This window comes from Mirounga angustirostris, unplaced genomic scaffold (assembly GCF_029215605.1).
Source record: "Mirounga angustirostris isolate CCGP_5_RB_7025 unplaced genomic scaffold, mMirAng1.0.hap1 SCAF_6, whole genome shotgun sequence".
NCBI classification, from domain to species: Eukaryota; Metazoa; Chordata; class Mammalia; order Carnivora; family Phocidae; genus Mirounga; species Mirounga angustirostris.
In genome coordinates this window covers 1,070,069-1,091,736 of record NW_026991714.1, presented here as the reverse complement: position 1 = coordinate 1,091,736, position 21,668 = coordinate 1,070,069, and the positions used below count along the sequence as shown (strand labels likewise).

Genomic DNA, 21,668 nt, shown 5'->3' with positions numbered 1-21,668 from the left:
AGCCCCTGCCCCGTGGTGGGGGGCCCCGCCCCGTGAGGCTGGCCTTCAGAACCGTCGGTGTGAACTCCTGTCCAGTCTGTTCGGCACGCCCGCCGCCCTGGCCCCTCAGGGGGAGCTCTGCCAGCGCTGAGCCCCCAGCCCCCGTCCGCTTCCCCCATCCCCCCGAGCAGGAAGACACAGCCAGGGCAGCGCACTCGAGAGGCACACTTTATTGACAGGCGACTCCCCAGGACCGCCTCCTTCCCCCCTCGGGCAGCGGGCAGGACTGCGAGGTCATGTCCGGGAGTTGCGCTCCTCGTCTTCATTCTCCAGTAGGTAGGCTGGATGGTAGGTGGGCTGTCCTCCTGGGCTCAGGTACTTCAGGGCGGGGTTCCGCACCGTGTTCTCCCGGCCCCCCAGCGAGGTGTAGCTGGAGCCAGGAGAAGGGAGGCAAGTGTGGGGCGTGGCTCTCGGGCCCCCTGCACCTCCAGGTCTTCCCCACACCGTCTCCCAACACCCTTACCCTCGGTCATACAGGATACAGTACGGGACAAACAGCTGACGCAGGAAGTCCCAGATGTCTCTGTAGGTCCAGTCCTGGGAGGTCAGAGCAGAGTCACAAAGTCCCCCTCTTCCTCACTCACCCCTTGCCACCTGGGAAGGGGCCCACTTGGGCTCTTCTGCTTCTTGGCCCCCGAGGAGGGCTCCTATCTGATTCTCTGGGGCAGCTCGCTCTCTGCAGGCCACGCAACGTGAAAGAGAAAGCCTGCATCCTGCCCCCCCCCCCCCCATGGCGTGGGTCTGTGGCAGCAGACCATGAAAATGGGCCCTAGGGGCGCCTGACATGGGGACACCTGAAACATGCCTGGTGCAAGTCAAGAACTGAATGTTGAATTTTCACATGCCACAGAATTCATCCTTTTAAAGCCTACCATTAGCTGGTTTTCAGTAATTCCTTATTTCATTCTAGTAAGCTGCACTTTGAGTATAATTAGGGGGCTACCGGCCACCGTACTGGGCAGCACAGGCCTAGCGGGAGAAAGCACAAGCTTGCCCTTGGTGTTCAATAAATAGCGCTCAGAAGGCTGAATGACCCAACGGCACAGCCTCCCTCGGATGATGGGGTTCTTCATCTGAGCCCCAGGCTCCAACCTCTCCCACGTGGGGAAGCCAGGGCGCACAGCGGACAGGGATCGGGAGACTGGAGGCCCCACAGCCTCTACCCCGTTACCAGCAGCGGGTTGATGCGCATGAAGGAAGGCCAGCTGGGGTCAGTGGGGCTGAAGGGGCAGAGGCTGCAGGAGTAGGGGTCTGTGCGGCGGGTGCCCATCAGGACAGCCTCCAGCTGGGGGTGCCGCGTCTGCAGCTCGCTCAGGGCCTGCTTCATATCACCCTCAGCCTCCAGGACCTGCAGATTGTACCTGAGGAAGGAAGAGTGCTGCGGTCAGAAGTGGGCACTGCTGAGCTCCCCCGGGAGCCCCAGCCTCCAGGCCCATAGTACCTCTTGATGGTGTCCTGTAGAAACTGTTCCAGCTCGGGAAAAGGGGAGATGCTGCGGATATACAGGATCTGGAGGGGTTCCTGAGCATCAGGGCATTTCCTGGGGCGGGGAGAATGCACAGGCTTGCCGGGTGGGCAGGGAAATACTCTCAGAGGGCTCGCACTGTTCTCTTTGGCCCCCGGATGGACAACCTCCCATTCTCCGCTCTCCTTGTCCCTCCCATCCACGAGAACCCACTTCCTCTGGGAAGCCCTTCTGATCTCTCACTTCTCAGATCTGGAGCATACAGCCCCATTTCAGGTATGCAAATGTCACCTCCCAACAGGACTGTGACCTCCCTGTGGCCCAGTCAGGGAGAGTGGCCTTCCCGTCCAGACCCAGGGCCACACCCAAGTCAGACGCTCAATAACAGAGCTGGAAGTCACCACGGCCACCTCCCTCCCAGCCCCCACTCGGCCACCCCTTCCCTCCCCGCTTCCCAGCGGGGGGAGCTGGACAGCAGGGCAGACAGGCACCTCTGAGGTCTCGCCCCCAGGGGTCGGCTCACCTCTGCACGGCCGCGTGCAGGAGGTGCAGGAGCGCTGTGCAGTCCTTGCCTCCATTGAAGCCCACGCAGAGGCGGGCGAGGTCGTACCGGGCCAGGGCAGTCTCAATGGTCTGCAGGGCGCCCGCCACCTTCTCCCCCAGAGAGGACCCTGCGAGCGGACGGACAAGAAGCCAACAGAGAGAGGCACGTGGCCGTCGGAGGGCAGTGGGGGCCACGCCGCCCTTGCTTAACATCTCCATGGCTTCCCAGTGTGGGTCGGTACTGTCTGGACTCCCCCATGCGCTCAGAGTGTGCCCCTGCCGGCCGTTCAGCCCCACCTCAGTGTCTTCTCTCTGGGGGCCCTGGTTTCCTTCTGTTCCCCGGATCACACTGTTTGCTCTCGCCCAGCTCCCGGGCTGACCTCCCCGCTGTGGAGGCCCCTCGTCACCGACATCTCGTGCCCGGGGGCCTTTCTGGTCACGCGACCGGCCCAGAAGGGCACGGTGTACGACTGTCCTGTCGAGCTACGCCCCCCCCAGCACAGTGCTGTGGACGGCACGCACGCGGCCCACGTTTCCTGCAGCCGTCTTCCACCGGCTCCTGGATTTCCAGGCAGCCGCCAACAGCCCCTGCGTTCCTGAGGCCTAGGGAGCCACCCGGCCTGCTGCCCGCAGCCCCTCCCCGTGGAGGCCCCTACCTGATCCCGCGAGTTTGTACACGGCCTCACCGGCCTGCTGCACGGCGTCGGGCACGTAGGGGACCAGCGACCCCGGGGGCAGACGGGCGGTCAGGTAGGCCAGGCCTTCCTCCAGGGGCCCTTCGTCCTCTGAGTCCAGCGTCAGCTTCACCTGATAGTAGTTGCTGCCCCAGTCAGGATAGGAACCCAGGCCAAGCCTGCGCCCAAAGTGGGCCTGGGCCTCGGCCAGGATGGGGGCGATAGAGGCCTCATCGGCGGCCACATAGAGCTCCCGCAGGTGGAACTGCACGGCTGTGTTTTGGAACAGCCCCTTCAGCCCCTCCAGCACCCTCCGCAGCAGCTCTGGAATGCCCGGGAAGAGGTAGACATTTCGGACGGAGACCAGTGGCAGTTTGAAGGGCTGGCCGGTGCGAGGATCGGTGCCGTAATGGAGGCGGGCGGAGGAGGGCACGAGAGACAGCTTCTCCCAGCCCTTCCCTCCTAGGGCTTTGACGGCGGCTTCCAGCTCAGGGTGTGGCTTGAGTTCGTCCCCAAACGCCTGTGCTACGGCCTCGAAGGTCACATCGTCGTGAGTGGGGCCGATGCCCCCTGCTGTGAGGACGTGCGTGAAGCGGCTGGAGAAAGAAGTGACTTCAGCCGCAATGGTGGCAACCTCATCGGGGACAACAGAGACTCGGCACACCTGGACCCCCAGGGAGCGCAGTGTCCGGCACAGAAAGTAGGTGTTGGTGTCCTGAGTGTGTCCCTGGGAGATGAGATGGGGACGGTGTCAATGCCGTGGGGATGAAGGGCAAAGGGGAAGGGGCGACAGCCGCATCTGCCTGATGCTGGGGCACCGTGTTCTTGGTGGCCGCTGCCTTGGTCCACCAAAAAGCCTGGACTGGGCACAGGAGTGAGAAAATCCACGTGAGCGGTCAGGGAGAGCATGATCCACCCTGGGCCTCCTTCTCTGCACTTTGACCTTGACCTCATCTACGCTTATGGATTCCGTGGTCAATTCCTCACCAACCCTGACAGCTCAGTTCCCTGGCTCCATGTACTTACTAAGCATCTCCACCATATTCCTGGCAGTTGTCCCTTTGGTCAGTGGCATCCCCAGACACTGTCCACAGCCAGTCGGGCCCTTCTGCTGTCACCTCTACTGAAATGTCTCCCCATCTGCTGTGTCCCTACTGCCACCACGCAGGTCCTTGGCACCTTTTATCTGGACAGTGGCGACAGCGCCCTGGCCAGGCTCCCAGCCCCCAGGCACAGCACTCTGCCCCGGGCCTCCTGACTAACCTTTCTAATGTGCTACTGTGATTGCACCACTCTTGGGCTCAAAAGCCATGTGTTGTTTCCAAATGTATACAGAATAAAGTTCAAATTCCTTTGCAGAATTTTTGAGGCTGTCTCTGGTGTGTCTCCAATGTTCTTTCCCAGCCCCATCTCCTTCTCCTTCTCTACAGGGGGCTTAGCGGGTAAGGGTTACTCTGGAGGAAGAGAGAATCCCAGTTCTACCACTCCCGAGCTCTGTAACCTTGGGCAAGCTTCTCAGTCTCATAATCTATTAACTGAGATTTGTTTGTTTACTTATTAAAGACTTTATTTATCTGTTTGACAGAAACAGAGTTAGCGAGAGCAGGAACACAAGCAGGGGGAGTGGGAGAGGGAGAGCAGGCTTCCCGCCGAGCAGGGAGCCCGATGCGGGGCTCGATCCCAGGACCCCGGGATCATGACCTGAGCAGAAGGCAGAAGCTTAACGACTGAGCCACTCAGGCGCCCTTAACTGAGATTTATAATAAAAGTATCAAACCTCCTGCGAATGTGCTAAGGATTAGTAAGTATATGTGATATAATCAGCCCACTGCCAGGCCCCAGGAAGCGCTAAAAAAAACAGGGGTCAATATTGCTATTACAAACCTCATGCCTGCCAGGACCTCTCATAAGACTTCCCTGGTTGCTCAAAAGGGATTTCTTCCATCTAGTACTTTCCCTGTGTTTTGCTTACTCATTCTGCTGAATGCCTTGGGTCGTCTTCCCAACAGGCTGGCTGGAACTCTTGGATTATATAGCACATGCACCACACCTCTTTTACCCGGTGGTGGACTCCCTGTCATTTCTGTAAAGGCCCTCCTACCCCTACACACGGCTTGGCAAATTATAGCAACTTTGCTACAAGTTTTCAACAGAGTAACTGAAAGAACAAAGGGTCACTTTCCCTCTAATAGGTTGGACTCACTCGAGGACCCTCCTGCAGCAAGGGGGCTCCCACCCTGGCTGCCTCCCCTCAACAGAATGTGCAGCAGGCTCTGAAGGGCAAGAGAATGCCGCACCCTCCCCCTCTTCTGTCCCAGACACACCTTGAGGATCTCATCTCCAACAATGATGATGCCCGCCGTCACGCTGCGCCCTGGGGGAGGTTCAAAGGCCCTAGATGCCATGGTCCTGCCTTCTCTGCCCCTCGGCAAGGCCCTCCAGGAGCCACCCAGGGCCCCAAATAGGGGTCGAAAGCACGGGAGTCGCGCCAGGTCTACAGGGCACTGGGGGCCATAGCCTGAAAACAGGGGGGTCTGGGGTCAAGGGAACCTGGAGGAGCCAGAGAGGACAATGGGGGAGAGCAGGAGTGCACGTTCTTCCTTAGAGGAAGACCTCGCCAGGCCCTTGACAAGAGACCCCAGCCCTGGCCTCTTCACATGTCTTCTAAGCTGGGCTCTAGTCTCCTTAAAATGTCCTGCTCTCCCGAGCACCTACCCCTTTGAACAGGTCTTCTGTGCGCCGAGCTCGGCTCCTCTAGTCGCTCGAGCTCGGCCATCTGCACCTTTAAATACCTCCTCTCTTCGGGGCACCTGTTCCTTTAAGTGGCTCGACCCTTTTTAACGACCCCCCCCCCGCCGCCCCGACCCGAACGGAGCTCAGGCGCCTCTCCCGCAGGTGCCGGCACCCTTCCTGGTCTGGAGCCCCGTCCCCCCGCCACGCTGCAGCCCGCGCCGCTCGCCCAGGCCCCCACCTGCCTCCGGCCCTTCCCCGGCTCGTGCCCTCCGCTCCCGCACGTCCCGGGCGGCGTCCGCACGCAGAGTCCCGCCCCACACCAGCACCTGCTCACAGCAGTTGGCCACCTCGGCTGTCGCTCAGACGACCTCCAAGGGCCCATTGGTGCCATCGGCCGTCGCTCGCCCGCCGTAGCCAGGGGGCGGGAGGAGCGCCGGGTTGTCATTGGCGACGCGCACGTGGCCCCCCCCCGGAACTGCGGGGGCCGGGCCGCGGGCGGGGGCGGAAGGGGCGGCGGTGGGCGGCGCTCCACGGACTTCGGGGTGCGCTCTCTAAGGCTTCAAGCGAGGGAGGCGTGACTCTCACTTGTTTTCAAGCTCTCGTGTGCGCGAGCTGCCGGGCACTAAGCCTAATTCTGGGCGCAGGCGCTGCTGCCAGAGGGATTTTATTCCGTAGCGCACGCAAGTTGTAGGGACACCAAGTGTCAGCACTGCCTGCGGTAGGCAGATCTTGGAGGGGAGCTTTCATTCACCGGTTACGAACGGTAAAGCTATATACTTAACGCTGTTGCCTAGAAACAGCCTTGCCCCCCTTGCTCCAGGAGAGTGCTCAGTTTGGACATCACCTTTGCCCCATTATCGGTCTTCCAGGTACAAGTGAGGGCAGCCGACTAGGACCGGCCGTGTGTCCACCTCGGATTCTCACATCACTCTAGCTTATTCTCACTTCAGTTGCCTTTGGTCTAAAAGTGCTTCTTAAATTTAAATGTTTGATCTGGGACCTTTTAAAAAAATTTTTTATAAGTAATGTCTATGCCCAAGGTGCAGCTTGAACTCACGACCCGGAGTCCCATGCTCTACCGACTGCGCAAGCCAGGTGCCCCCATTTGGGGCCTTAATAGGCTGATTAAATCTCCCTCATTCAGGAGGTTTGGGGTGGGAGCCTGAGGTCTGCATTTAACAGGCTCTCCTGTCATGCTGATGCTCCTGGTCCCTAGACTATGTTTTCTGTAGTAAACCTCTAAAATTCATTCATCACTTGGAGAACAGCTGAACCACACCCACCCTCATTTTACTCTCCTAAAACCCAAGATAGATGATGCCCATTTCACAGATGGGCAACAGGCTAAGAAGTCAAGAGTTGCCACACAGCAACCACAAAACGCTAAGTGAAAGGAAGAGCCAGGCTTCTAGACTATTCTTTCTCAAGTAATAAGCCCTGTGTGTTTTTTTCCAAACCCAAGATCAAGAGTTGCATGCTCTATGGACTGAGCCAGTCAGGTGCCCCTAAAAAAAATTTTTTTTTAAGATTTTATTTATTTGACAGAGAGGGAGAGAGCGAGCGCATAAGCAGGGCAAGTGGCAGGCAGAGGGAGAAGCAGGCTCCCCGCTAAGCAGGGAGCTGATGTAGGGCTTGATCCCAGGACCTGGCATGACCACTGGAGCCGAGGCAGATGCCCAACTGAGCCACCCAGGCGCCCCCTAAAACATTCTTTTATTTTTATTTTAAAGTTTTTATTTATTTGACAGAAAGAGCACAAACAGGGGAAGGGGCAGGCAGAGGGAGAAGCAGACTTCCCGCTGAGCAGGGAGCCCCACTTGGGGCTCGATCCCAGGACCCCGGGATCATGACCCGAGTGGAAGGCAGACGCTTAACGACTGAGCCACCCAGGCGCCCCTATTTTTATTTTTTTTTAAAGATTTGATATTTGACCCCCCCCCCCAAAAGCTCTGGTCCAATTCTTTATCAGTGGGTTCTCAAGCTTGAGTGGTCGCCAGAATCACCTGGAGAGCTTGTTAAAACATTGCTAGGCCCAATCCTCAGAGTTCTTGATTCAGTAGGTCTAAGGTAGAGTCCAATAATTTGCATTTCTAACAAGGTCCCAGTGATGGCGATGCTGCTGGGTCAGGCACCACCAGTGAACTACTGCCATAAGAAGAAATGGGTGGAAGACAGGGAGAAGCTTCATTTCCGTTATTTAGCACTACTCTTATTACCTCCACCCAACATGGGGCTGGAACTCTGCAACCCGAGATCGAGCCTGCCCGCTCCACCAATTGAGCCAACCAGGGACACCCTGGAGAAATGTTTTCTTGAACAACTACAGCTTACACCTGTTTTCTCAAAGGTTAATACTCCAATTACCTGCATAAAAATGGTTGAAATTCCCACATCCAGGCCACACCCCAGACCAATTAAGGCAATATCGCTAAGGAATGACTTAGGCATCAGCACCAGCCACTTAAAAAACAGCACACGTTGTTGTGTCTCCCCCCCCCCCCCCAACAGTTAACAGGCCACAGGTCTGCCAGAGCCTTAGGCTGGGCAGGAAGTGGGGCACAGGAGCACCCTCTGGCTGACAGCCTCCTCCCTTTACCCTCTTGTGCCCTTCAAATACCAGGACTGCGTTAAAGGCAGCATCCCTGACTGTAGGAAATGGTTAATTTGTTTTGATGAGATGATGTCTCTACATAACCTCTACCTCAGGCTAACAAGAGCAACATATATTTCAGAAGTTTGACAGAAAGTCTGCTTAAAGTAGATTAAAAACCAGTTACCTGAATGTTGAAATAAACCTCATTATCAGCAAAGAGCTGAACTTCATTATCTAACCGAAGGGAATATAATCAGAAACATGATACTGAGTGTAATGTTCGCCCTGAGAAGGGAAAAAAAACCTTTACAATTAAAGAATTAGATTATAAAAACTTCCTCTTTAATCAAGGCTTTTTAACATGGAACAGATTTCTTGAATAAAATGAAAAGTTTCCAATATATTGAAACAAACCACCATACATACAACACCTGGCAAGAAACAAAACAAAACAGCAAGTTTACACAATCCCTGTAACAGCCACGGCCTTATTCTCAGATGCTTCCTCCACCTACCAAGTGTGTTCTGCTGGGTACAGAGATCAGCATGGTTTCTGGGGTGACACTCAGCTGAGGCTGCAGCCCGAAGAGCGCTCATCTGGCTGGGCCATGGTGCTGTCGGCTCTGCTCGAGCAAAGCAGTCAGCAGCACATTCAAACAGTGGACTGAACGTCCTTTAAATATCAAAGTGAGAAACAAGAAGGCAACATAATGATGTTATCAGGAAGATGTTAGCAAGCAAGGACAGCTGTGTAAAGCTCGAGGCTGGAAGTGATGGCCAGCTTCATTTCTTCGGCTTCTTGGGCAGTGGCCGTCGGAACAACAAGATGTGAGGTTCTGAAAGAGTGAGTGAAATCGAAGAGACACGCTCGCACTGGTCTCTGCACTTCCCAGATATCACCCATTCAGATCTTTATGACTAAATTAAGATTTAAGCATATGGCCTTAGAAGCAGACCCACAAGCTGGGCCTGTCTGCCAAGCCGAGAGCGGTTAGCGTCAGTTCCCTCGCTATGTTTGTACAGCCCCAGGGGGCCTTTATTAGTTTTGCCTGGCAGCTTGGGGTCTGGTGTCTTATCAAGAAATATACTTTCCTTGGCTTATTTGGAACACATCCAAGAATTCACTTTCTGATGGAGAATGATGCAGGGGCCATAACCTCTACCAGGGTATATGTGGCCTTAAGAAAAAAAAAAGGGCACACTCAGACTGAACTAAAGATTAAAGGAGGTTTTTCAGGAACAGGTTGTCTCTGAACTTCCCAGATACTTTCCTTTTATTTATTTTTGGTCACTCCAGTTTTTCTAGATGGCTGGTGAGGAACCAATAAAGCACCCTTACCATCCCCCCCATTTCTCTGGGTTATACGATCTCATCACTCTGTCTTTCCTTCAGTGAAGGAGCCCTCCATGGTTGCTTTCAGACATCGCACCAACCTGGTTCGTGGATCATGTAATGGACCCATCCCTGACTCTGCTGAACGCCAAGATTTCTCCATTCCGATTCAGACATCAGATGGGTTTTAGGGACCAGCTTGGCGATGTCCTTGGGCAACATGACATGCCTGTAAGAGAAACATGGAAAGATGGGGAGAATTCACATCAGTACAGGGTGCAGTATGAAGAGCTTGCATACAAAGCTGAGAGGAAAAAAAAGAAAAAAATCGGTTTCTGATGGTAGGGAGTTTATATAATCTATTGTGGGGTAGAGGCAGCTAGAAATAAAGGCCAGTTATGTAAATCCTCACCAAAGTATGTTAAAAAGCACACATTAATGACTAATGACTAACTCAAGTGAACACGCACCTGTTTTCCTGCCTTCCTGGAGCTCAGTCTGCTGATTACTCTAGAATGCTATAAGGGCAGCCCCATAGCACACACAGTGCCAATAATTAAAAGTAATTTTGAAAAGGATTGGTTTTGCGAAGAAAGGCCTCTTATGGAGCGCTGTGTGGGAGAGCCGTCACAAAGGATGAAATGGAAATGTCTCACCCTCCAAAATCTACCCTCCATCTCATCTTCCTAACTTTGAAGAGAGTTGCCATGAGACTTCTTTTGGGAAGCCCCACGTTCTCCTAACCAAGGACGTCTCCTTTCATGGTAAAAAATTATTACTCTGACATGAATTGGGCTAATCCGGATAGACTCCATCGCGCTCAGTGAAAATACACTCGACGCTCCCTGTATTAGTAGCGGAGACTCTTCGCAAAGGCACAATTCTAGTCTAACTATGTGAAGATGGCTTACACTCAATGGACAAGCCCCGGCACAGGGACGGCCTTCAATACCTAATCAGATCAGACACACAGACCCCCCAACACACCCTCGCAACCACCACCACCAAGACAGCACCGCCTCGACTTACGACTTCCTAACCCTGCAAAGAGGCGGTGAGCACAGAATTTAGTTAGCGCAGTTCAGACGTGGAAAAGAAAGCTAACGGGCCCACGGTCCCGTGTGGGTCAGCAACGCCGAGTCCCCGGAGCCTGCAAAGCTTCCGTTCTATGTTCCTTAAGGTGGAAGGCGAGACACCCACCGGGCAGGCGGTGTGGGCGTCACACTGAACGCCTGGAATGCGACTCGGGCAGAATCCCCGCTCCCCGCGATCTTCCGGCCTAGAATCGCGGCGCCGCACCTGCCAGACGCAAGCCCGCGGCCAGGGCTGTGCCCCACGCCGGTCCCTGACCCCAGCACAGCCCCAGCGCCTCCCCCCGAAGCCCGGCAGGCTCTGCTCCGACTCTCGGGCCGGGGCGGCAGGGGCCGTGGGCTGCGCTCGCGCTGCGGCGCAACTCCCGAGCCTGCGGCACCCCGACGCCGGATCAGACATCACCGGGGCATCCGGCAGGCCCCCGCCGTCTTTCCCCCAAGCCCTCCCCGCCACAAGCCCGCACGCCCACGCCCCCTTTCCAGGACCCCTCCAGCGCCGCTGCGGCCACCTCTTCGCAGCAGGCTCCCCAAGGCAAAGCTCGCGCGCCGGGGGAAGCTCCGAGAACGCTCCAGAACCCCGGCAGGGGGGAGGGGGCCGCCAGAACTCCAGCCACGCCCCCTCCGCCCGCTGCCCGGCTCCCGGCTGACGCGGAGTTCGCCGGTCTGCGCGCCCCCGCGCCGCCAGGCCCTCGCGCATGCGCCCTGCGCTCCCCGCGATCGTCCCCGCCGCGACCCGGGGTCTCTCGCGCTTGCGTCGGTCCTGTCGATTCAGCCCTCACTTGTCAAAGTTCACGACCTCGTTATGGCCCCCGCGCCGGCACTAACCGGTACTCGAACTCCTCGTCGTCATATTTGTCCGAGTAGTAAATCTGTTTGTGCGACATGATCGCTCAGTCTGAGGACCGTCAGGCCCGCGCCGCCAACCTCCAAACAACTCCCAGCAGCACGCGCTCCCACCCACTTTGGCCTCGCTTTCAAACACGCCGCCCGCGCTTCCTATTGGTCCCTTTGATTTAAGGCGGGACAACTCCACCTTCAAGCCTCGGATTGGCTTAGACTTCCTCCTCCTCGAGTCCTTATTGGAGGGTACTTCTTACGTTCGTCAAGGACTGGCGTAGGTAAAAAAACACGCCTCTAATTGGCTATCCCTGCCCCCGTGCGCGTTCTCGCGCTGCCATTGGCGGATTCGGGAAAGTGGGACGGCTGAAGGAGGGACGCTGAGGTAGAGGGTCAGGGGTTAGTGAGGCCGGAAGTGAGTGCAATAAAGTTTCTTCAAGGAGGCCAGGCCGGGGAGAAAGTTGGAACGGCCAGCTAAGGAGGCAGTGGCGTGATCCGGAACCAAATCGAGCCGCGGTGCGGTGCGGTGCGGTGCGGAGACTCCATGAGGCCCTGGTGAGTTGGGTCTTCTCCCTCCCCTTAGGTGACCCACTCCTCCACCCCGGAACCCCTCTCCCGGGACCCTACTTCCGGTCTTCATTTGTAAGTCCCGCCCCCTGAGACCCCCTCCCCGGAAGTCCCACCCCCATCTTCAGGGGGCTCCCCGAACCCCGATTCGTTTTCTGTTTATTGTCCACGACCTCACCCTGCCGCCCGGCTTTCCTGGAAGTCCCACCCCCGGACATGCTTCCACAAGCCCTACTGCAAGAAACCTGACGGTAGTTCTTCCAATTCCCCGAGACCCCGCCTCCTGGCGACGGGTCCCTCGAAAAGCCTATCTCCCAGAAGGCCAGAGCCCCGCCCCTCGGCGGACAGGCCGGGCGCGGGAGGCCACGCCTCCCCAGGGCCCCGCCCGAGGCCCCGCCCCTTCCCTGACCACGTCGGGCCGTGCGGGGGCCTCGCCGCCTGGAAGTCCCCGGTGCGCGCGACCTAGGGGCCACGCCCCCGCGGGAACGTCCCGAGTGGGACCCGGGTCCCCTCCTCAGAAGCGCTGTCTTGGGGCCCCAAACCCCTTGCAGCAGAGTTCCCTTTTCTCGCTTGGGCCTCGGGCCCAGCTCTCCCGAGCTCTCCTGCTCCGGCAGGTGGGAAGCCAGAGTGCCCCGCCCGGTTCCGAGCAGTGCGAGGGCCGGGCAGCCTCTACCTCCCCCTGCCCCTGCCAAGGGTGGGCCCGCTGGAAGGGGGCTGGACTTGGGGCTTGGCGCGAGACGGGGAGAGGGGCTTGCTCCTGGGTTCCCAACCCCGGAGTTTCCCTGCTCAGGACCGACTCCGCCCCCAGAGACAGCTGTAGGTCTCACACCTGCACCTCGGGACCTGGTAGGGTCATGGGTTTGTTGGCGTGTGACCTGCGGGTGCGACAGGGGCGAAAGTTCTCTGCTGCTAGAAAACGGTGGCTTGGCGTGGGTGGAGGGGACAGTGACCTTTTTGCTGTTTGATTTTTTTTTTTTTTTTGGAAGGGACTCCCCAGCCTCCACCGTTTCTTTCGCTCTTCTCCGCCCCCTAACCAGAGTTCTTGTCTGGGCATTCCTTCTGGTCCCGCTCGCCCAGCCTTCCCTTCTGGAAACATTCCCGAGGCTTTCGCCATTTCCTGCTACTTGCCTCCTCCTCCCTGCTGGGCCGAGAAGCCACGAGCAGCTTCTCCCCCACACCCAGCCACCCCGACTCACAGTAGGCAAGCTCCTTTCCTATGCAAATTTAAAGAGCCCGACTTCCTCTTTCTTTCCTTCCAATCGCCCACACCTGTTGGTTGTTCCCTGCCTCTGGACTGTGCGGGCTCCGGCAGGAGGAGGACGTCCTGGCCTGTGTGGGGAGGAGGGGGCGGTGCGAGGCCAGGGCAAAACCCCTTCCTCAATGTCTCTAGGCCTGAGGGCTGAAGGCCTGAGGAAATGGAGTGACGAAGACCAGGGGAAAGAGTTTAGCACAGTATCTAACACGATTTAAATGCTGGTATTATCAATGACTATAGTTTGCGTCTTTGTATCTTCTGGAGTTTAAGAATAGGTAATCCCAAAGTGATCGTGGGGATTGTACGCATCTTCTACTACTTTTTGTTTGGTGACTTTGCCCCTTCCTCCAAGGCCCCCTTTAGCAGAGCTGTGTCTGGGAGCCTCGTGTGGAAGGGATCGGTGGGGCTGTTCCCTGTGTCCAGCCCCAGCCCACCCCTGGCGCCCTTGGCACAGATTTGTCTTCTGCCCCCTCTGTCCTTCGGTGGCCTGGAGCCCCCACTTCTCTTGGAGAATTGTTTCACTCTCCCATCTCCTCCAGCCAGACTCTGCCCCTGCTGTTGGGGGGCACTGTGCTCCGTGGTGGACACCTGCACCTTCCCTAGCCACCACTGCAAGAGGAGGGGTATGAACCTCTCCACCCAGCCGCTCCTGACAGCTTGCTTTGCTGACTCGGCCTGTGGAAGGGGGCACAGAAGAGTGCTTGGCTGGGGGCCGCTGCTCCTTGGCATGGTGGGTGCCGTGGTGGGGCACCATCAGCCTGTCCTCTGCCCCAGCTCCTGCCTGGTGCGCCACCCAGGTTGGACCTCGTTCCCTTTACTTCTCCAGCTTTGCTCTTCCTCTTGGCCCCTCTCTGCGTCCACTGGGACCACTTCCATCCTTTCCCCTTTTCTTAAGCTCCTGTCCACAGCTGTGGTAGCAGAGGGTGCTAATGGCCCCAGGCTCCCTGGGGCCACCCCCCGACTGTGTGGTGTTGCTAGGGGTGGCCTGGCCTGGAGGAGGGGGGCATTTGAGTGTTCCACCAGGACAGGAAGGAGAGTGCTGAGCTCAGGGATCCCCTCCCTTTTCCACCCCCAGCTCCCTGTTTCCTCTCTCATTCCCCCTACCCTCCTGCAGCTTCCTGCTCCCTTTGGCCTGCCCATGTCCTGTGTGGATTGATCCAGACCTCCTCTTATTTCCCTCCTTTCCTTCTCATTCCTACATCCTTCCCTCCCACCCCCACTTTACTCCTCCCCAGATTACTGGTGGTTTTTCTGGGGGCGGGAGGGGGGGTGGTGCATGGAGAGCTCTATCCCTGCCAGAGTTCTAGGCTGGGGCTGTGGTGGGGGCTTAGCCCCTTACAGCCTGTGAGTCAGCACTGTCCTCGGGATTGGTCTCTGGCCTTAGCTCTCCGCCCCTGGGGAGGAGCCAGGCAGCTCTGGGTCCAGCCTGTTCTCTTCTCAGCCAGAGAAGAGGCTCCACGCTGGGCGGGGATGGGGCCTGAAACTATCTCGGTCTGACCCGGGGGTGCTGGTGCTGGCGCCTCTTGTCCCTCACCCTCCCCGGGATCCTTGAGATCCCTGGGCCATAGAGGTCCGGTCAGACTAAGGGCCTGGGGATGCCCCCTGCCTGGCCCCCTTGCCCTGACTGGCAGGGGGGCCGGGCTGGGCAGCAGCCTCCCTCTCACAGCAGCCATGGATCTCCTGCCCCCCAAGCCCAAGTACAACCCACTTCGGAATGAGTCTCTGTCATCGCTGGAGGAGGGGGCTTCAGGGTCCACCCCACCGGAGGAGCTGCCTTCCCCATCGGCCTCGTCCCTGGGGCCCATCCTGCCACCTCTGCCTGGGGATGATAGTCCCACTACCCTGTGTTCCTTCTTCCCCCGGATGAGCAACCTGAAGCTGGCCAACCCAGCTGGGGGGCGCCCGGGGCCAAAGGGGGAGCCAGGAAGGGCAGCTGAGGATGGGGAGGGGATCGTAGGGGCGGCCATGCCAGACTCAGGCCCCCTGCCCCTCCTCCAGGACATGAACAAGCTGAGTGGAGGCGGCGGGCGCAGGACTCGGGTGGAAGGGGGCCAGCTGGGGGGCGAGGAGTGGACCCGCCACGGGAGCTTTGTCAATAAGCCCACGCGGGGCTGGCTGCATCCCAACGACAAAGTCATGGGACCCGGGGTTTCCTACCTGGTTCGGGTGAGTGAACATCCTCCCATTCCCTCCTCCCTCCTCCCTCCCGGACCCCTCGGGTTCCTCTGCTCACTCCAGCCTTACCCGAGCCTCTTGTTTTCTGCTCTTCCCAGCACCTCCCTTGGTTTCAGGGTCCTGTTTCTCATACCTTACTAGCTTCTTCGCTGCTTCTGCAGCCCCTCCCCTTCCAACTCTGCCTGGGCCCCTTCCTTCTTGTGACACCCCCCCCCCCCCACCATGCTTAGCACAAAGCCCAGCACATTGCAGGCCCTTAGTAAGTGTTGGAATGAGTGAGTCTTGATTGTGTCCCCCAGCCTCCTCCCTCTGGGGATATCACTCCACCCCCCTCCCGCCCCCCCACCCCCAGTGCCCGTCACTGCCCCCCACATTCTCCTCCCATATGCCCGAGGCCCTCCTAGCTTGCCCTTTCCTCTGCTCCTTTTTCCTCTGATCTTGCACGTAGTGGGGGTGTAGCCGCAGGCAGCCAGCAAAACTTCTTCGTCTTTACTCTTCCTTTAGGGAGCACATAGGGAAAAGGCCCGGGGCTCCTTGTGAAGGGGTGGGGGGAGGCGGCTGACTTGTCCCCTTCCATCCCTCCCTCAGTACATGGGCTGTGTGGAGGTTCTGCAGTCAATGCGTGCCTTGGACTTCAACACCCGCACCCAGGTCACCAGGTTAGTGGGGAGGCGGGCAGACGGGGGGGGGGGGGGGGGGAGTCCTGGATTAGTGAGGGGAGCAGGGGAGTGGGTCTTGGTCGCTTGCTAGCCATGGCTTATCTTTAGGTAAAGGGGATTGAGAGAAAGTTAGGGGAGTGAGTCTAAGTCTGAATGAAAAGAGGCACCTCTGGTCTGGATCCTTCTTAACTTATCCAGTCCTGTGAGTGGTGGGGGAGGTAGCAGAGCCAGCCGGCAGCTGGAGCCTGAGTATAGAACAGGGTGGGTGGAAGGTTGCTGCTGCCTTTGGGAAGGGAATGGGACATTTGGTAGCTGGAAGGGGGTGGGGCCAGACCCACTGAGGCCCTAACCCAATCAGCCAGGAAGTGGCCTCTCCGTGTCATCAAATATTAAAGGCCCTTAATTCAATCCACCACGACAAAGAGCCTGGAGTGCCCCTGGAGTCTGGCCTGGTCTTCCCCTCCCCCTGCCCTGTGGCAGCCCCAGCTGATTGGGAGGCAGGCTCTAGGTCTAAGGACCTCTTTCTCCCCAGGGAGGCCATCAGTCTGGTGTGTGAGGCTGTGCCTGGTGCCAAGGGGGCGACAAGGAGGAGAAAGGTACTTGGGGCTGATGGGGCTGGGTGTGCTGCTGGGAAATGTGGGGGAGCAGGCCAAAAGGCAGAGGGTGGGGGATTCCTGGTGTGGGGAACCCCCAGCTTCTGAGATCCTTGGGCCCTTCCCTAGCCCTGTAGCCGCCCGCTCAGTTCCATCCTGGGGAGGAGTAACCTGAAATTTGCGGGGATGCCAATCACTCTCACCGTATCCACCAGCAGCCTCAACCTTATGGCCGCAGACTGCAAACAGGTTGGTGGGGTTGGGTGAGGGGGCCAGAAACACTGTTGGGAGGGCTGAGCCAGGACCTGGTCACAGGGCCAGGAGCTAAGACAGGAAGGAAGGAGGAGCTTAGGAGGACCTGGGCTAAGAAGTCAAAAGGGTGGGACTGACACTCCAGGGCTGTGGGTGCCCAGGTGCTGCAGGGCTGCCTGACCCATGCCGTTCCCTCCTTTCTCTGTCCCCTGCACTAACCCTCAGATCATTGCCAACCACCACATGCAGTCTATTTCGTTTGCGTCCGGTGGGGACCCGGTGAGTTGGGGAACAGGGCCGGGGGGTGGGAAGAGTAGGGGCCACACCAGCTGGAAAAGAGGGTGTGCTGGGATCGAAGTGGTGTCTGGAAAGGCCTGGGTTGTGTAGGGGTCAGGGGTGAGGTGGGCTGTAAAACTGAGCTAAGGGGCTGCTTCTGACCCTGCCCACCCCAGGACACAGCTGAGTACGTCGCCTATGTTGCCAAAGACCCGGTGAATCAGAGAGGTGAGGCGCGGTGGGGAGCGCTGGGTGGGGCCAGCTGTCCGAGAGGCAGGTGAGCAGGACCTGGGGAGCTAAGCAGGGGCTCCTGCCGGGAAGACGAGGGCCCCTGGCCGCGCCTCCTCCCAGCAGGCCGCCTCTGCTGTGCCCCCAGCCTGCCACATCCTGGAGTGTCCCGAAGGGCTCGCTCAGGATGTCATCAGCACCATCGGCCAGGCCTTCGAGTTGCGCTTCAAACAATACCTCAGGAACCCGCCCAAGCTGGTCACCCCTCATGACAGGTGAGCGGGTGCGGAGGGTGAGGGGCAGCTTCTGGGCCCCAGGCCCGAACGGAGAAAACAGGTCTGCTCCACTGCTCACACTCGAGCCCAGAGAGGGTCGGGGGTGAAAATAACCTGTGTGCGTGTTTCCCACTTCCTGCTATTCTTGGCGTTTCCTGTGGCTGTCAGGAAAGTCTGGCCAGGCCCTGTCTGCTGCAGGCCCGCTCTTCCTCTCGCGTGCCGGGCCACCGCGCTGCCGGCCTGTCTCTCTCTCTCTCTCATTTCTCCATCTTTAGTTTTTCATTTTCCTGCCTGTAGGAGCCATCAAGAATTTGGGTGAGGGAGGATGTCTTTTTCCTGAGAGCTCTACCTTTCTTGCCCAGCTTAAGGCCGGTAGCTATTGAGTATTTAGAGGAGATTAAACTATTCTGGAGCACATCCCTTCTTGCCTCCTTGTGCTTCTCCTCCCTATTGGGAGATAGCATGATAATCGAGGGCATGAACTCTAAAATCAAATCTGATGTTACAACTCAGCTCCGCCAGCCTTTAATTGTGAAACCACAGGTAAATTTCTCCACCTCTGACCCTCATCTCTCTTCTATCACTGGGGAAGGAGGTAATAGCTACCTTGCAGGGCTCCCGGGAGGATGGAACGGCTGTTCTAGAAAACAGCCAGCCTCAGGCCCGCTGTGCAGGAGGTGCCCGGCCCATGGCCACTGTCTGTGCCCTCCCTCCCTCCTGTTCCTCTCAGGATGGCTGGTTTTGATGGCTCAGCTTGGGATGAGGAGGAGGAAGAGCCACCTGACCACCAGTACTATAATGACTTCCCCGGGAAGGAACCCCCTCTTGGGGGAGTGGTGGACATGAGGCTTCGGGAAGGAGCCCCCCTGGGGGCTGCTCGACCCACTCCACCCATTGGCCAGACCCCCAGCCACCTGGGAGCAACGCTGGTAAGTTATTTGGATGGAGGTGGGCTGGGCCTGGGACCTGGGATGGGAGTGGCCGGTTTGGGCTTCTGGTCTCATCTTATTTTTGTCCCTGCAGCCGGTGGGGCAGCCTGTCGGGGGAGACCCAGAAATTCGCAAACAGATGCCACCTCCACCACCCTGCCCAGGTGTGAAGGGAGTGGGGAGGTGTAGGGGCAGGGGTGCAGGGGGCAGGGCTGGAGTCACTGTGATGTCTCCCTTTCCTCAGCAGGTAAAGAGCTCTTTGATGATCCTTCCTATGTCAACGTCCAGAACCTAGACAAGGCCCGGCAAGCAGGGGGTGGGGCTGGGCCCCCCAATCCTGCCATCAATGGCAGCACGCCCCGAGACCTCTTTGACATGAGTGAGTGCTCCTCTCTCCTTTTCTGCATCTCCGTCTTTCTACTCGGGTCCTCCTCTTCTGCCCTGCTCTCTCCTTCTAGGCCTCCGCTCCCTGAAGGTCTGGGTCCTGGCCTGTGTTGTGCCAGCTGCCTCTCTTAGCCCCCTCTCTGAACCCCCAGAGCCCTTCGAAGATGCCCTTCGGGTGCCTCCGCCTGCCCAGGCCATGGCCATGGCTGAGCAGCTCCGAGGGGAGCCCTGGTTCCATGGGAAGCTGAGCCGGCGGGAGGCTGAGGCTCTGTTACAGCTCAACGGGGACTTCCTGGTGCGGGAGAGCACGACCACGCCAGGACAGTATGTGCTCACTGGCTTGCAGAGTGGGCAGCCCAAGCACCTGCTGCTGGTGGACCCAGAGGGCGTGGTGAGTGGAGCAGGGATGTGTGTTGGGGCGGTGGGGGGGGGCAGAAAGGGCTCCTGCATAGCCATGCGTCTCCCCTCACTGCCTCCCACTTTCCCTGCTTGGCATGTGAATATGGGCACCCTTCCCAGCGGGATGGCATCCTTCCCTTCTCATACCCCTGAGCCCGAGCTCTGTTCCTTTCAGTCCTCAATTCCCCAGCCCTGACTGCATCTGAGCTAGAAGGTGTTCAGCTTTCCTGAGCCCCTCTTCTGACAAACAAGGAAACCATCCTGGAGAGGTGGTGATGCCCAGTGTCGGATGGCTAGAGCCTAGAAACCCCAAGTCTCCTTTTCCAAGAGGAGCCAGGGACCTCCCCAGCATCTCCAGACTCAGGGCTCAGCTCGGCGTCCTGTCGCCTATTTGCCCCGCCCCACTGTCCCTCCTAACTTTGGGCTCTTTTCTACAGCAACCCCAGCCTCCCTTCCCCATCTTCTTCGTAGTGTGTGTCCTCCTCTGAGACATGCCACCTTCTCGGTCGTTAGAGTAGATATCCCCCAGCTTCTCAGTTTCTGGGGCTGATGTCCTCTCTGCCCACTTCCAGAGCTAGCTGTGGATTTCCTTTCTAGAGAAGCCTCAATGATCTGGACAGACAGCACTCCCGTCGCGGTCTTTTTCTCCTTGCTCAACCCCCTTGAATATTCCAGTTTCTGTAGTCCTGGGGGCAGAGGTCTTACTTGACTCCTCACCTGAATTGACTCCTCAGGTTCGGACAAAGGATCACCGCTTTGAGAGTGTCAGCCACCTCATCAGCTACCACGTGGACAATCACTTGCCCATCATCTCTGCGGGCAGTGAACTCTGTCTACAGCAGCCCGTGGGGCGGAAGCTGTGATCCGTCTCAGTGCTTTCTCCCCGAAGGGGCCCTCCCACCCCTTCCACCCTATTCCTTGATTCTCAGGACCTCATTTGGGAGTGTTCTGTGGGCTTGGCCTCGCGTTGGAGCCAGGGATAGTGTGGACACAGTTCAGCATCCAGCTGAATGAGAGGGTTTGTCAGAAGCCTGGGGTAGAATCCTGTTTCTCCCCGAACCTTACCAAAGTATTACTGGACAGAGTGGCTCCCTTCCCTGGGCCTTTCCTGTGCCAATCTGATACCCCCTTCCCCAAGAAGGCGGGTGCTTGAGGCCTAGGCAGCGTGCCTCCTTGAAGTGAGAAAGGTCTAATGGGGCAATCACCTTTCCAGGGAAGGGGGAATGAATCACGCCTTTGGTCTACCCCTGGGCTCAGGGTACCCCAGACCCCTCTCAACAACACTCCCTCCCAGTGGTTAAACTTTGTGCCTTTGACCATCTCCTAGGTCTGAAGATATTTTATGCAAAGAGTTCTTGAGCCCCTGAGGTCGAGGGTGGGGGTGCTGACACCTACTTGGCTTCTGGGACCCTGTCCTCTCCTTGCTCAGCACCCCCTCCAGTTTGGGTTGGGAGAACAGAGGCAGGAATGGCAGCTGTCCCCTCTCCCTGGGGATAGGCAACCCTTAGAGATTGCCTCAGAGCTCCCCTTCCTGGCCAGCGGGGGGATGGACCCCTCCCTTGCTCAGTGCCTCCTGGCAGGGGGCGCCTCACTCAAGGGGTCTGTATATACATTTCGTAAGTCGTCTCCCCCCTCCCCAATGTTGCATGCATATTATACTCTACAGCCAAAGCATAGTCCTTGGTCCCTGCCTCCTCCTACTGGGGTTGGGGGCTGGTGACTGGATTCGGGCCTCCTCAACTGGTAACTCTCCCAGGTGGGTTTGTGGAGGCAGGAACGGGGGCATCGAGACGAAAGCAGTAGACAATCCCCAAATACCATCTGTAGATTTGGGAAGGCATTTATTTTATATGCATATATTTTAGGGCTGTAGATTTATTTTCCTTGTTTTCCATGGCTTATCTTGAGCACAAAATGACAATAATCAATTACGTGTAACGCCACCTCTGACTTTTCAAAGCCTTTTTACAATGATTGGCATTTTCCTCCTCCCAGCCTTTGAGGCAGCTGGGCCCGACAGCATTCTCTTTTCTACCGGAGACCTGGGGCTCTGAGAAGCAGATCGTGAGCTAGGACTAGACGGAGCGAAGCGGGGAGGCTCCACGGGTGTGAGCAGCTTCACACCTGCAGTGACAGGCCCTGGCAGAGGCCGCCCGCGCCGGCCCGGAGCCCCGGAGCCCGTCCTGCCGCTGCGAGTGTAGGTCTCGGTCCCGGCCTTTCCGTTTCGTTTGGCACGGTGTCTCCACGGGCCTCACTATACCAAAGGGAAATCCTCTTCATTAAAGTCCCTATTTCTTGTACCTCGGCGTCGTGGTCCCTGTTGCTGCCCGTGCTCGGTCGCCGCTTCCACCCCGTCGGGGGCGGGGGG

General features: G+C 58.0%; 3 protein-coding genes across 11 annotated transcripts; 1 reads left to right on the top strand and 2 right to left on the bottom strand.

Moving 5' to 3' along the window:
* Positions 1-194: 194 nt before the first annotated feature.
* On the bottom strand, positions 195-5,914 carry FLAD1 (flavin adenine dinucleotide synthetase 1). 6 transcript variants are annotated; one of them, XM_045876522.3, is made up of 8 exons: positions 5,693-5,827; positions 5,046-5,239; positions 2,704-3,448; positions 2,028-2,175; positions 1,481-1,579; positions 1,211-1,400; positions 503-576; positions 195-409 (listed from the first exon to the last, which is right to left on the bottom strand). In XM_045876522.3, the coding sequence occupies exons 2-8, from the start codon at positions 5,124-5,126 to the stop codon at positions 274-276; spliced, it is 1,473 nt and encodes a 490-aa protein (XP_045732478.1). In that variant the 5' UTR covers positions 5,127-5,239; positions 5,693-5,827; the 3' UTR covers positions 195-273. The 6 variants fall into 6 exon arrangements, with proteins under 6 accessions (XP_045732478.1, XP_045732476.1, XP_064449717.1 ...); XM_045876520.3 differs by lacking the exon at positions 5,693-5,827 and adding an exon at positions 5,437-5,585 and having other exon boundaries at positions 5,046-5,095; XM_064593647.1 differs by lacking the exon at positions 5,046-5,239 and having other exon boundaries at positions 5,693-5,914.
* A 2,453-nt stretch (positions 5,915-8,367) lies between these two features.
* On the bottom strand, positions 8,368-11,452 carry CKS1B (CDC28 protein kinase regulatory subunit 1B). 2 transcript variants are annotated; one of them, XM_045876519.3, is made up of 3 exons: positions 11,297-11,452; positions 9,482-9,609; positions 8,368-8,883 (listed from the first exon to the last, which is right to left on the bottom strand). In XM_045876519.3, exons 1-3 carry the CDS (start codon positions 11,353-11,355, stop codon positions 8,831-8,833), a joined length of 240 nt encoding a protein of 79 aa, XP_045732475.1. In that variant the 5' UTR covers positions 11,356-11,452; the 3' UTR covers positions 8,368-8,830. The 2 variants fall into 2 exon arrangements, with proteins under 2 accessions (XP_045732475.1, XP_045732474.1); XM_045876518.3 differs by lacking the exon at positions 8,368-8,883 and adding an exon at positions 8,898-9,225.
* Positions 11,453-11,704: 252 nt separating this feature from the next.
* Positions 11,705-21,600, top strand: SHC1 (SHC adaptor protein 1). Of its 3 annotated transcripts, XM_045876512.3 has the most exons (13): positions 11,705-11,863; positions 15,129-15,296; positions 15,894-15,964; positions 16,497-16,560; positions 16,687-16,806; positions 17,035-17,088; positions 17,262-17,313; positions 17,462-17,588; positions 18,319-18,517; positions 18,612-18,681; positions 18,762-18,896; positions 19,054-19,292; positions 20,035-21,600. In XM_045876512.3, exons 2-13 carry the CDS (start codon positions 15,132-15,134, stop codon positions 20,161-20,163), a joined length of 1,425 nt encoding a protein of 474 aa, XP_045732468.1. In that variant the 5' UTR covers positions 11,705-11,863; positions 15,129-15,131; the 3' UTR covers positions 20,164-21,600. The 3 variants fall into 3 exon arrangements, with proteins under 3 accessions (XP_045732468.1, XP_045732467.1, XP_045732466.1); XM_045876511.3 differs by lacking the exon at positions 11,705-11,863 and having other exon boundaries at positions 14,408-15,296; positions 18,765-18,896; XM_045876510.3 differs by lacking the exon at positions 11,705-11,863 and having other exon boundaries at positions 14,418-15,296.
* Positions 21,601-21,668: the final 68 nt, after the last annotated feature.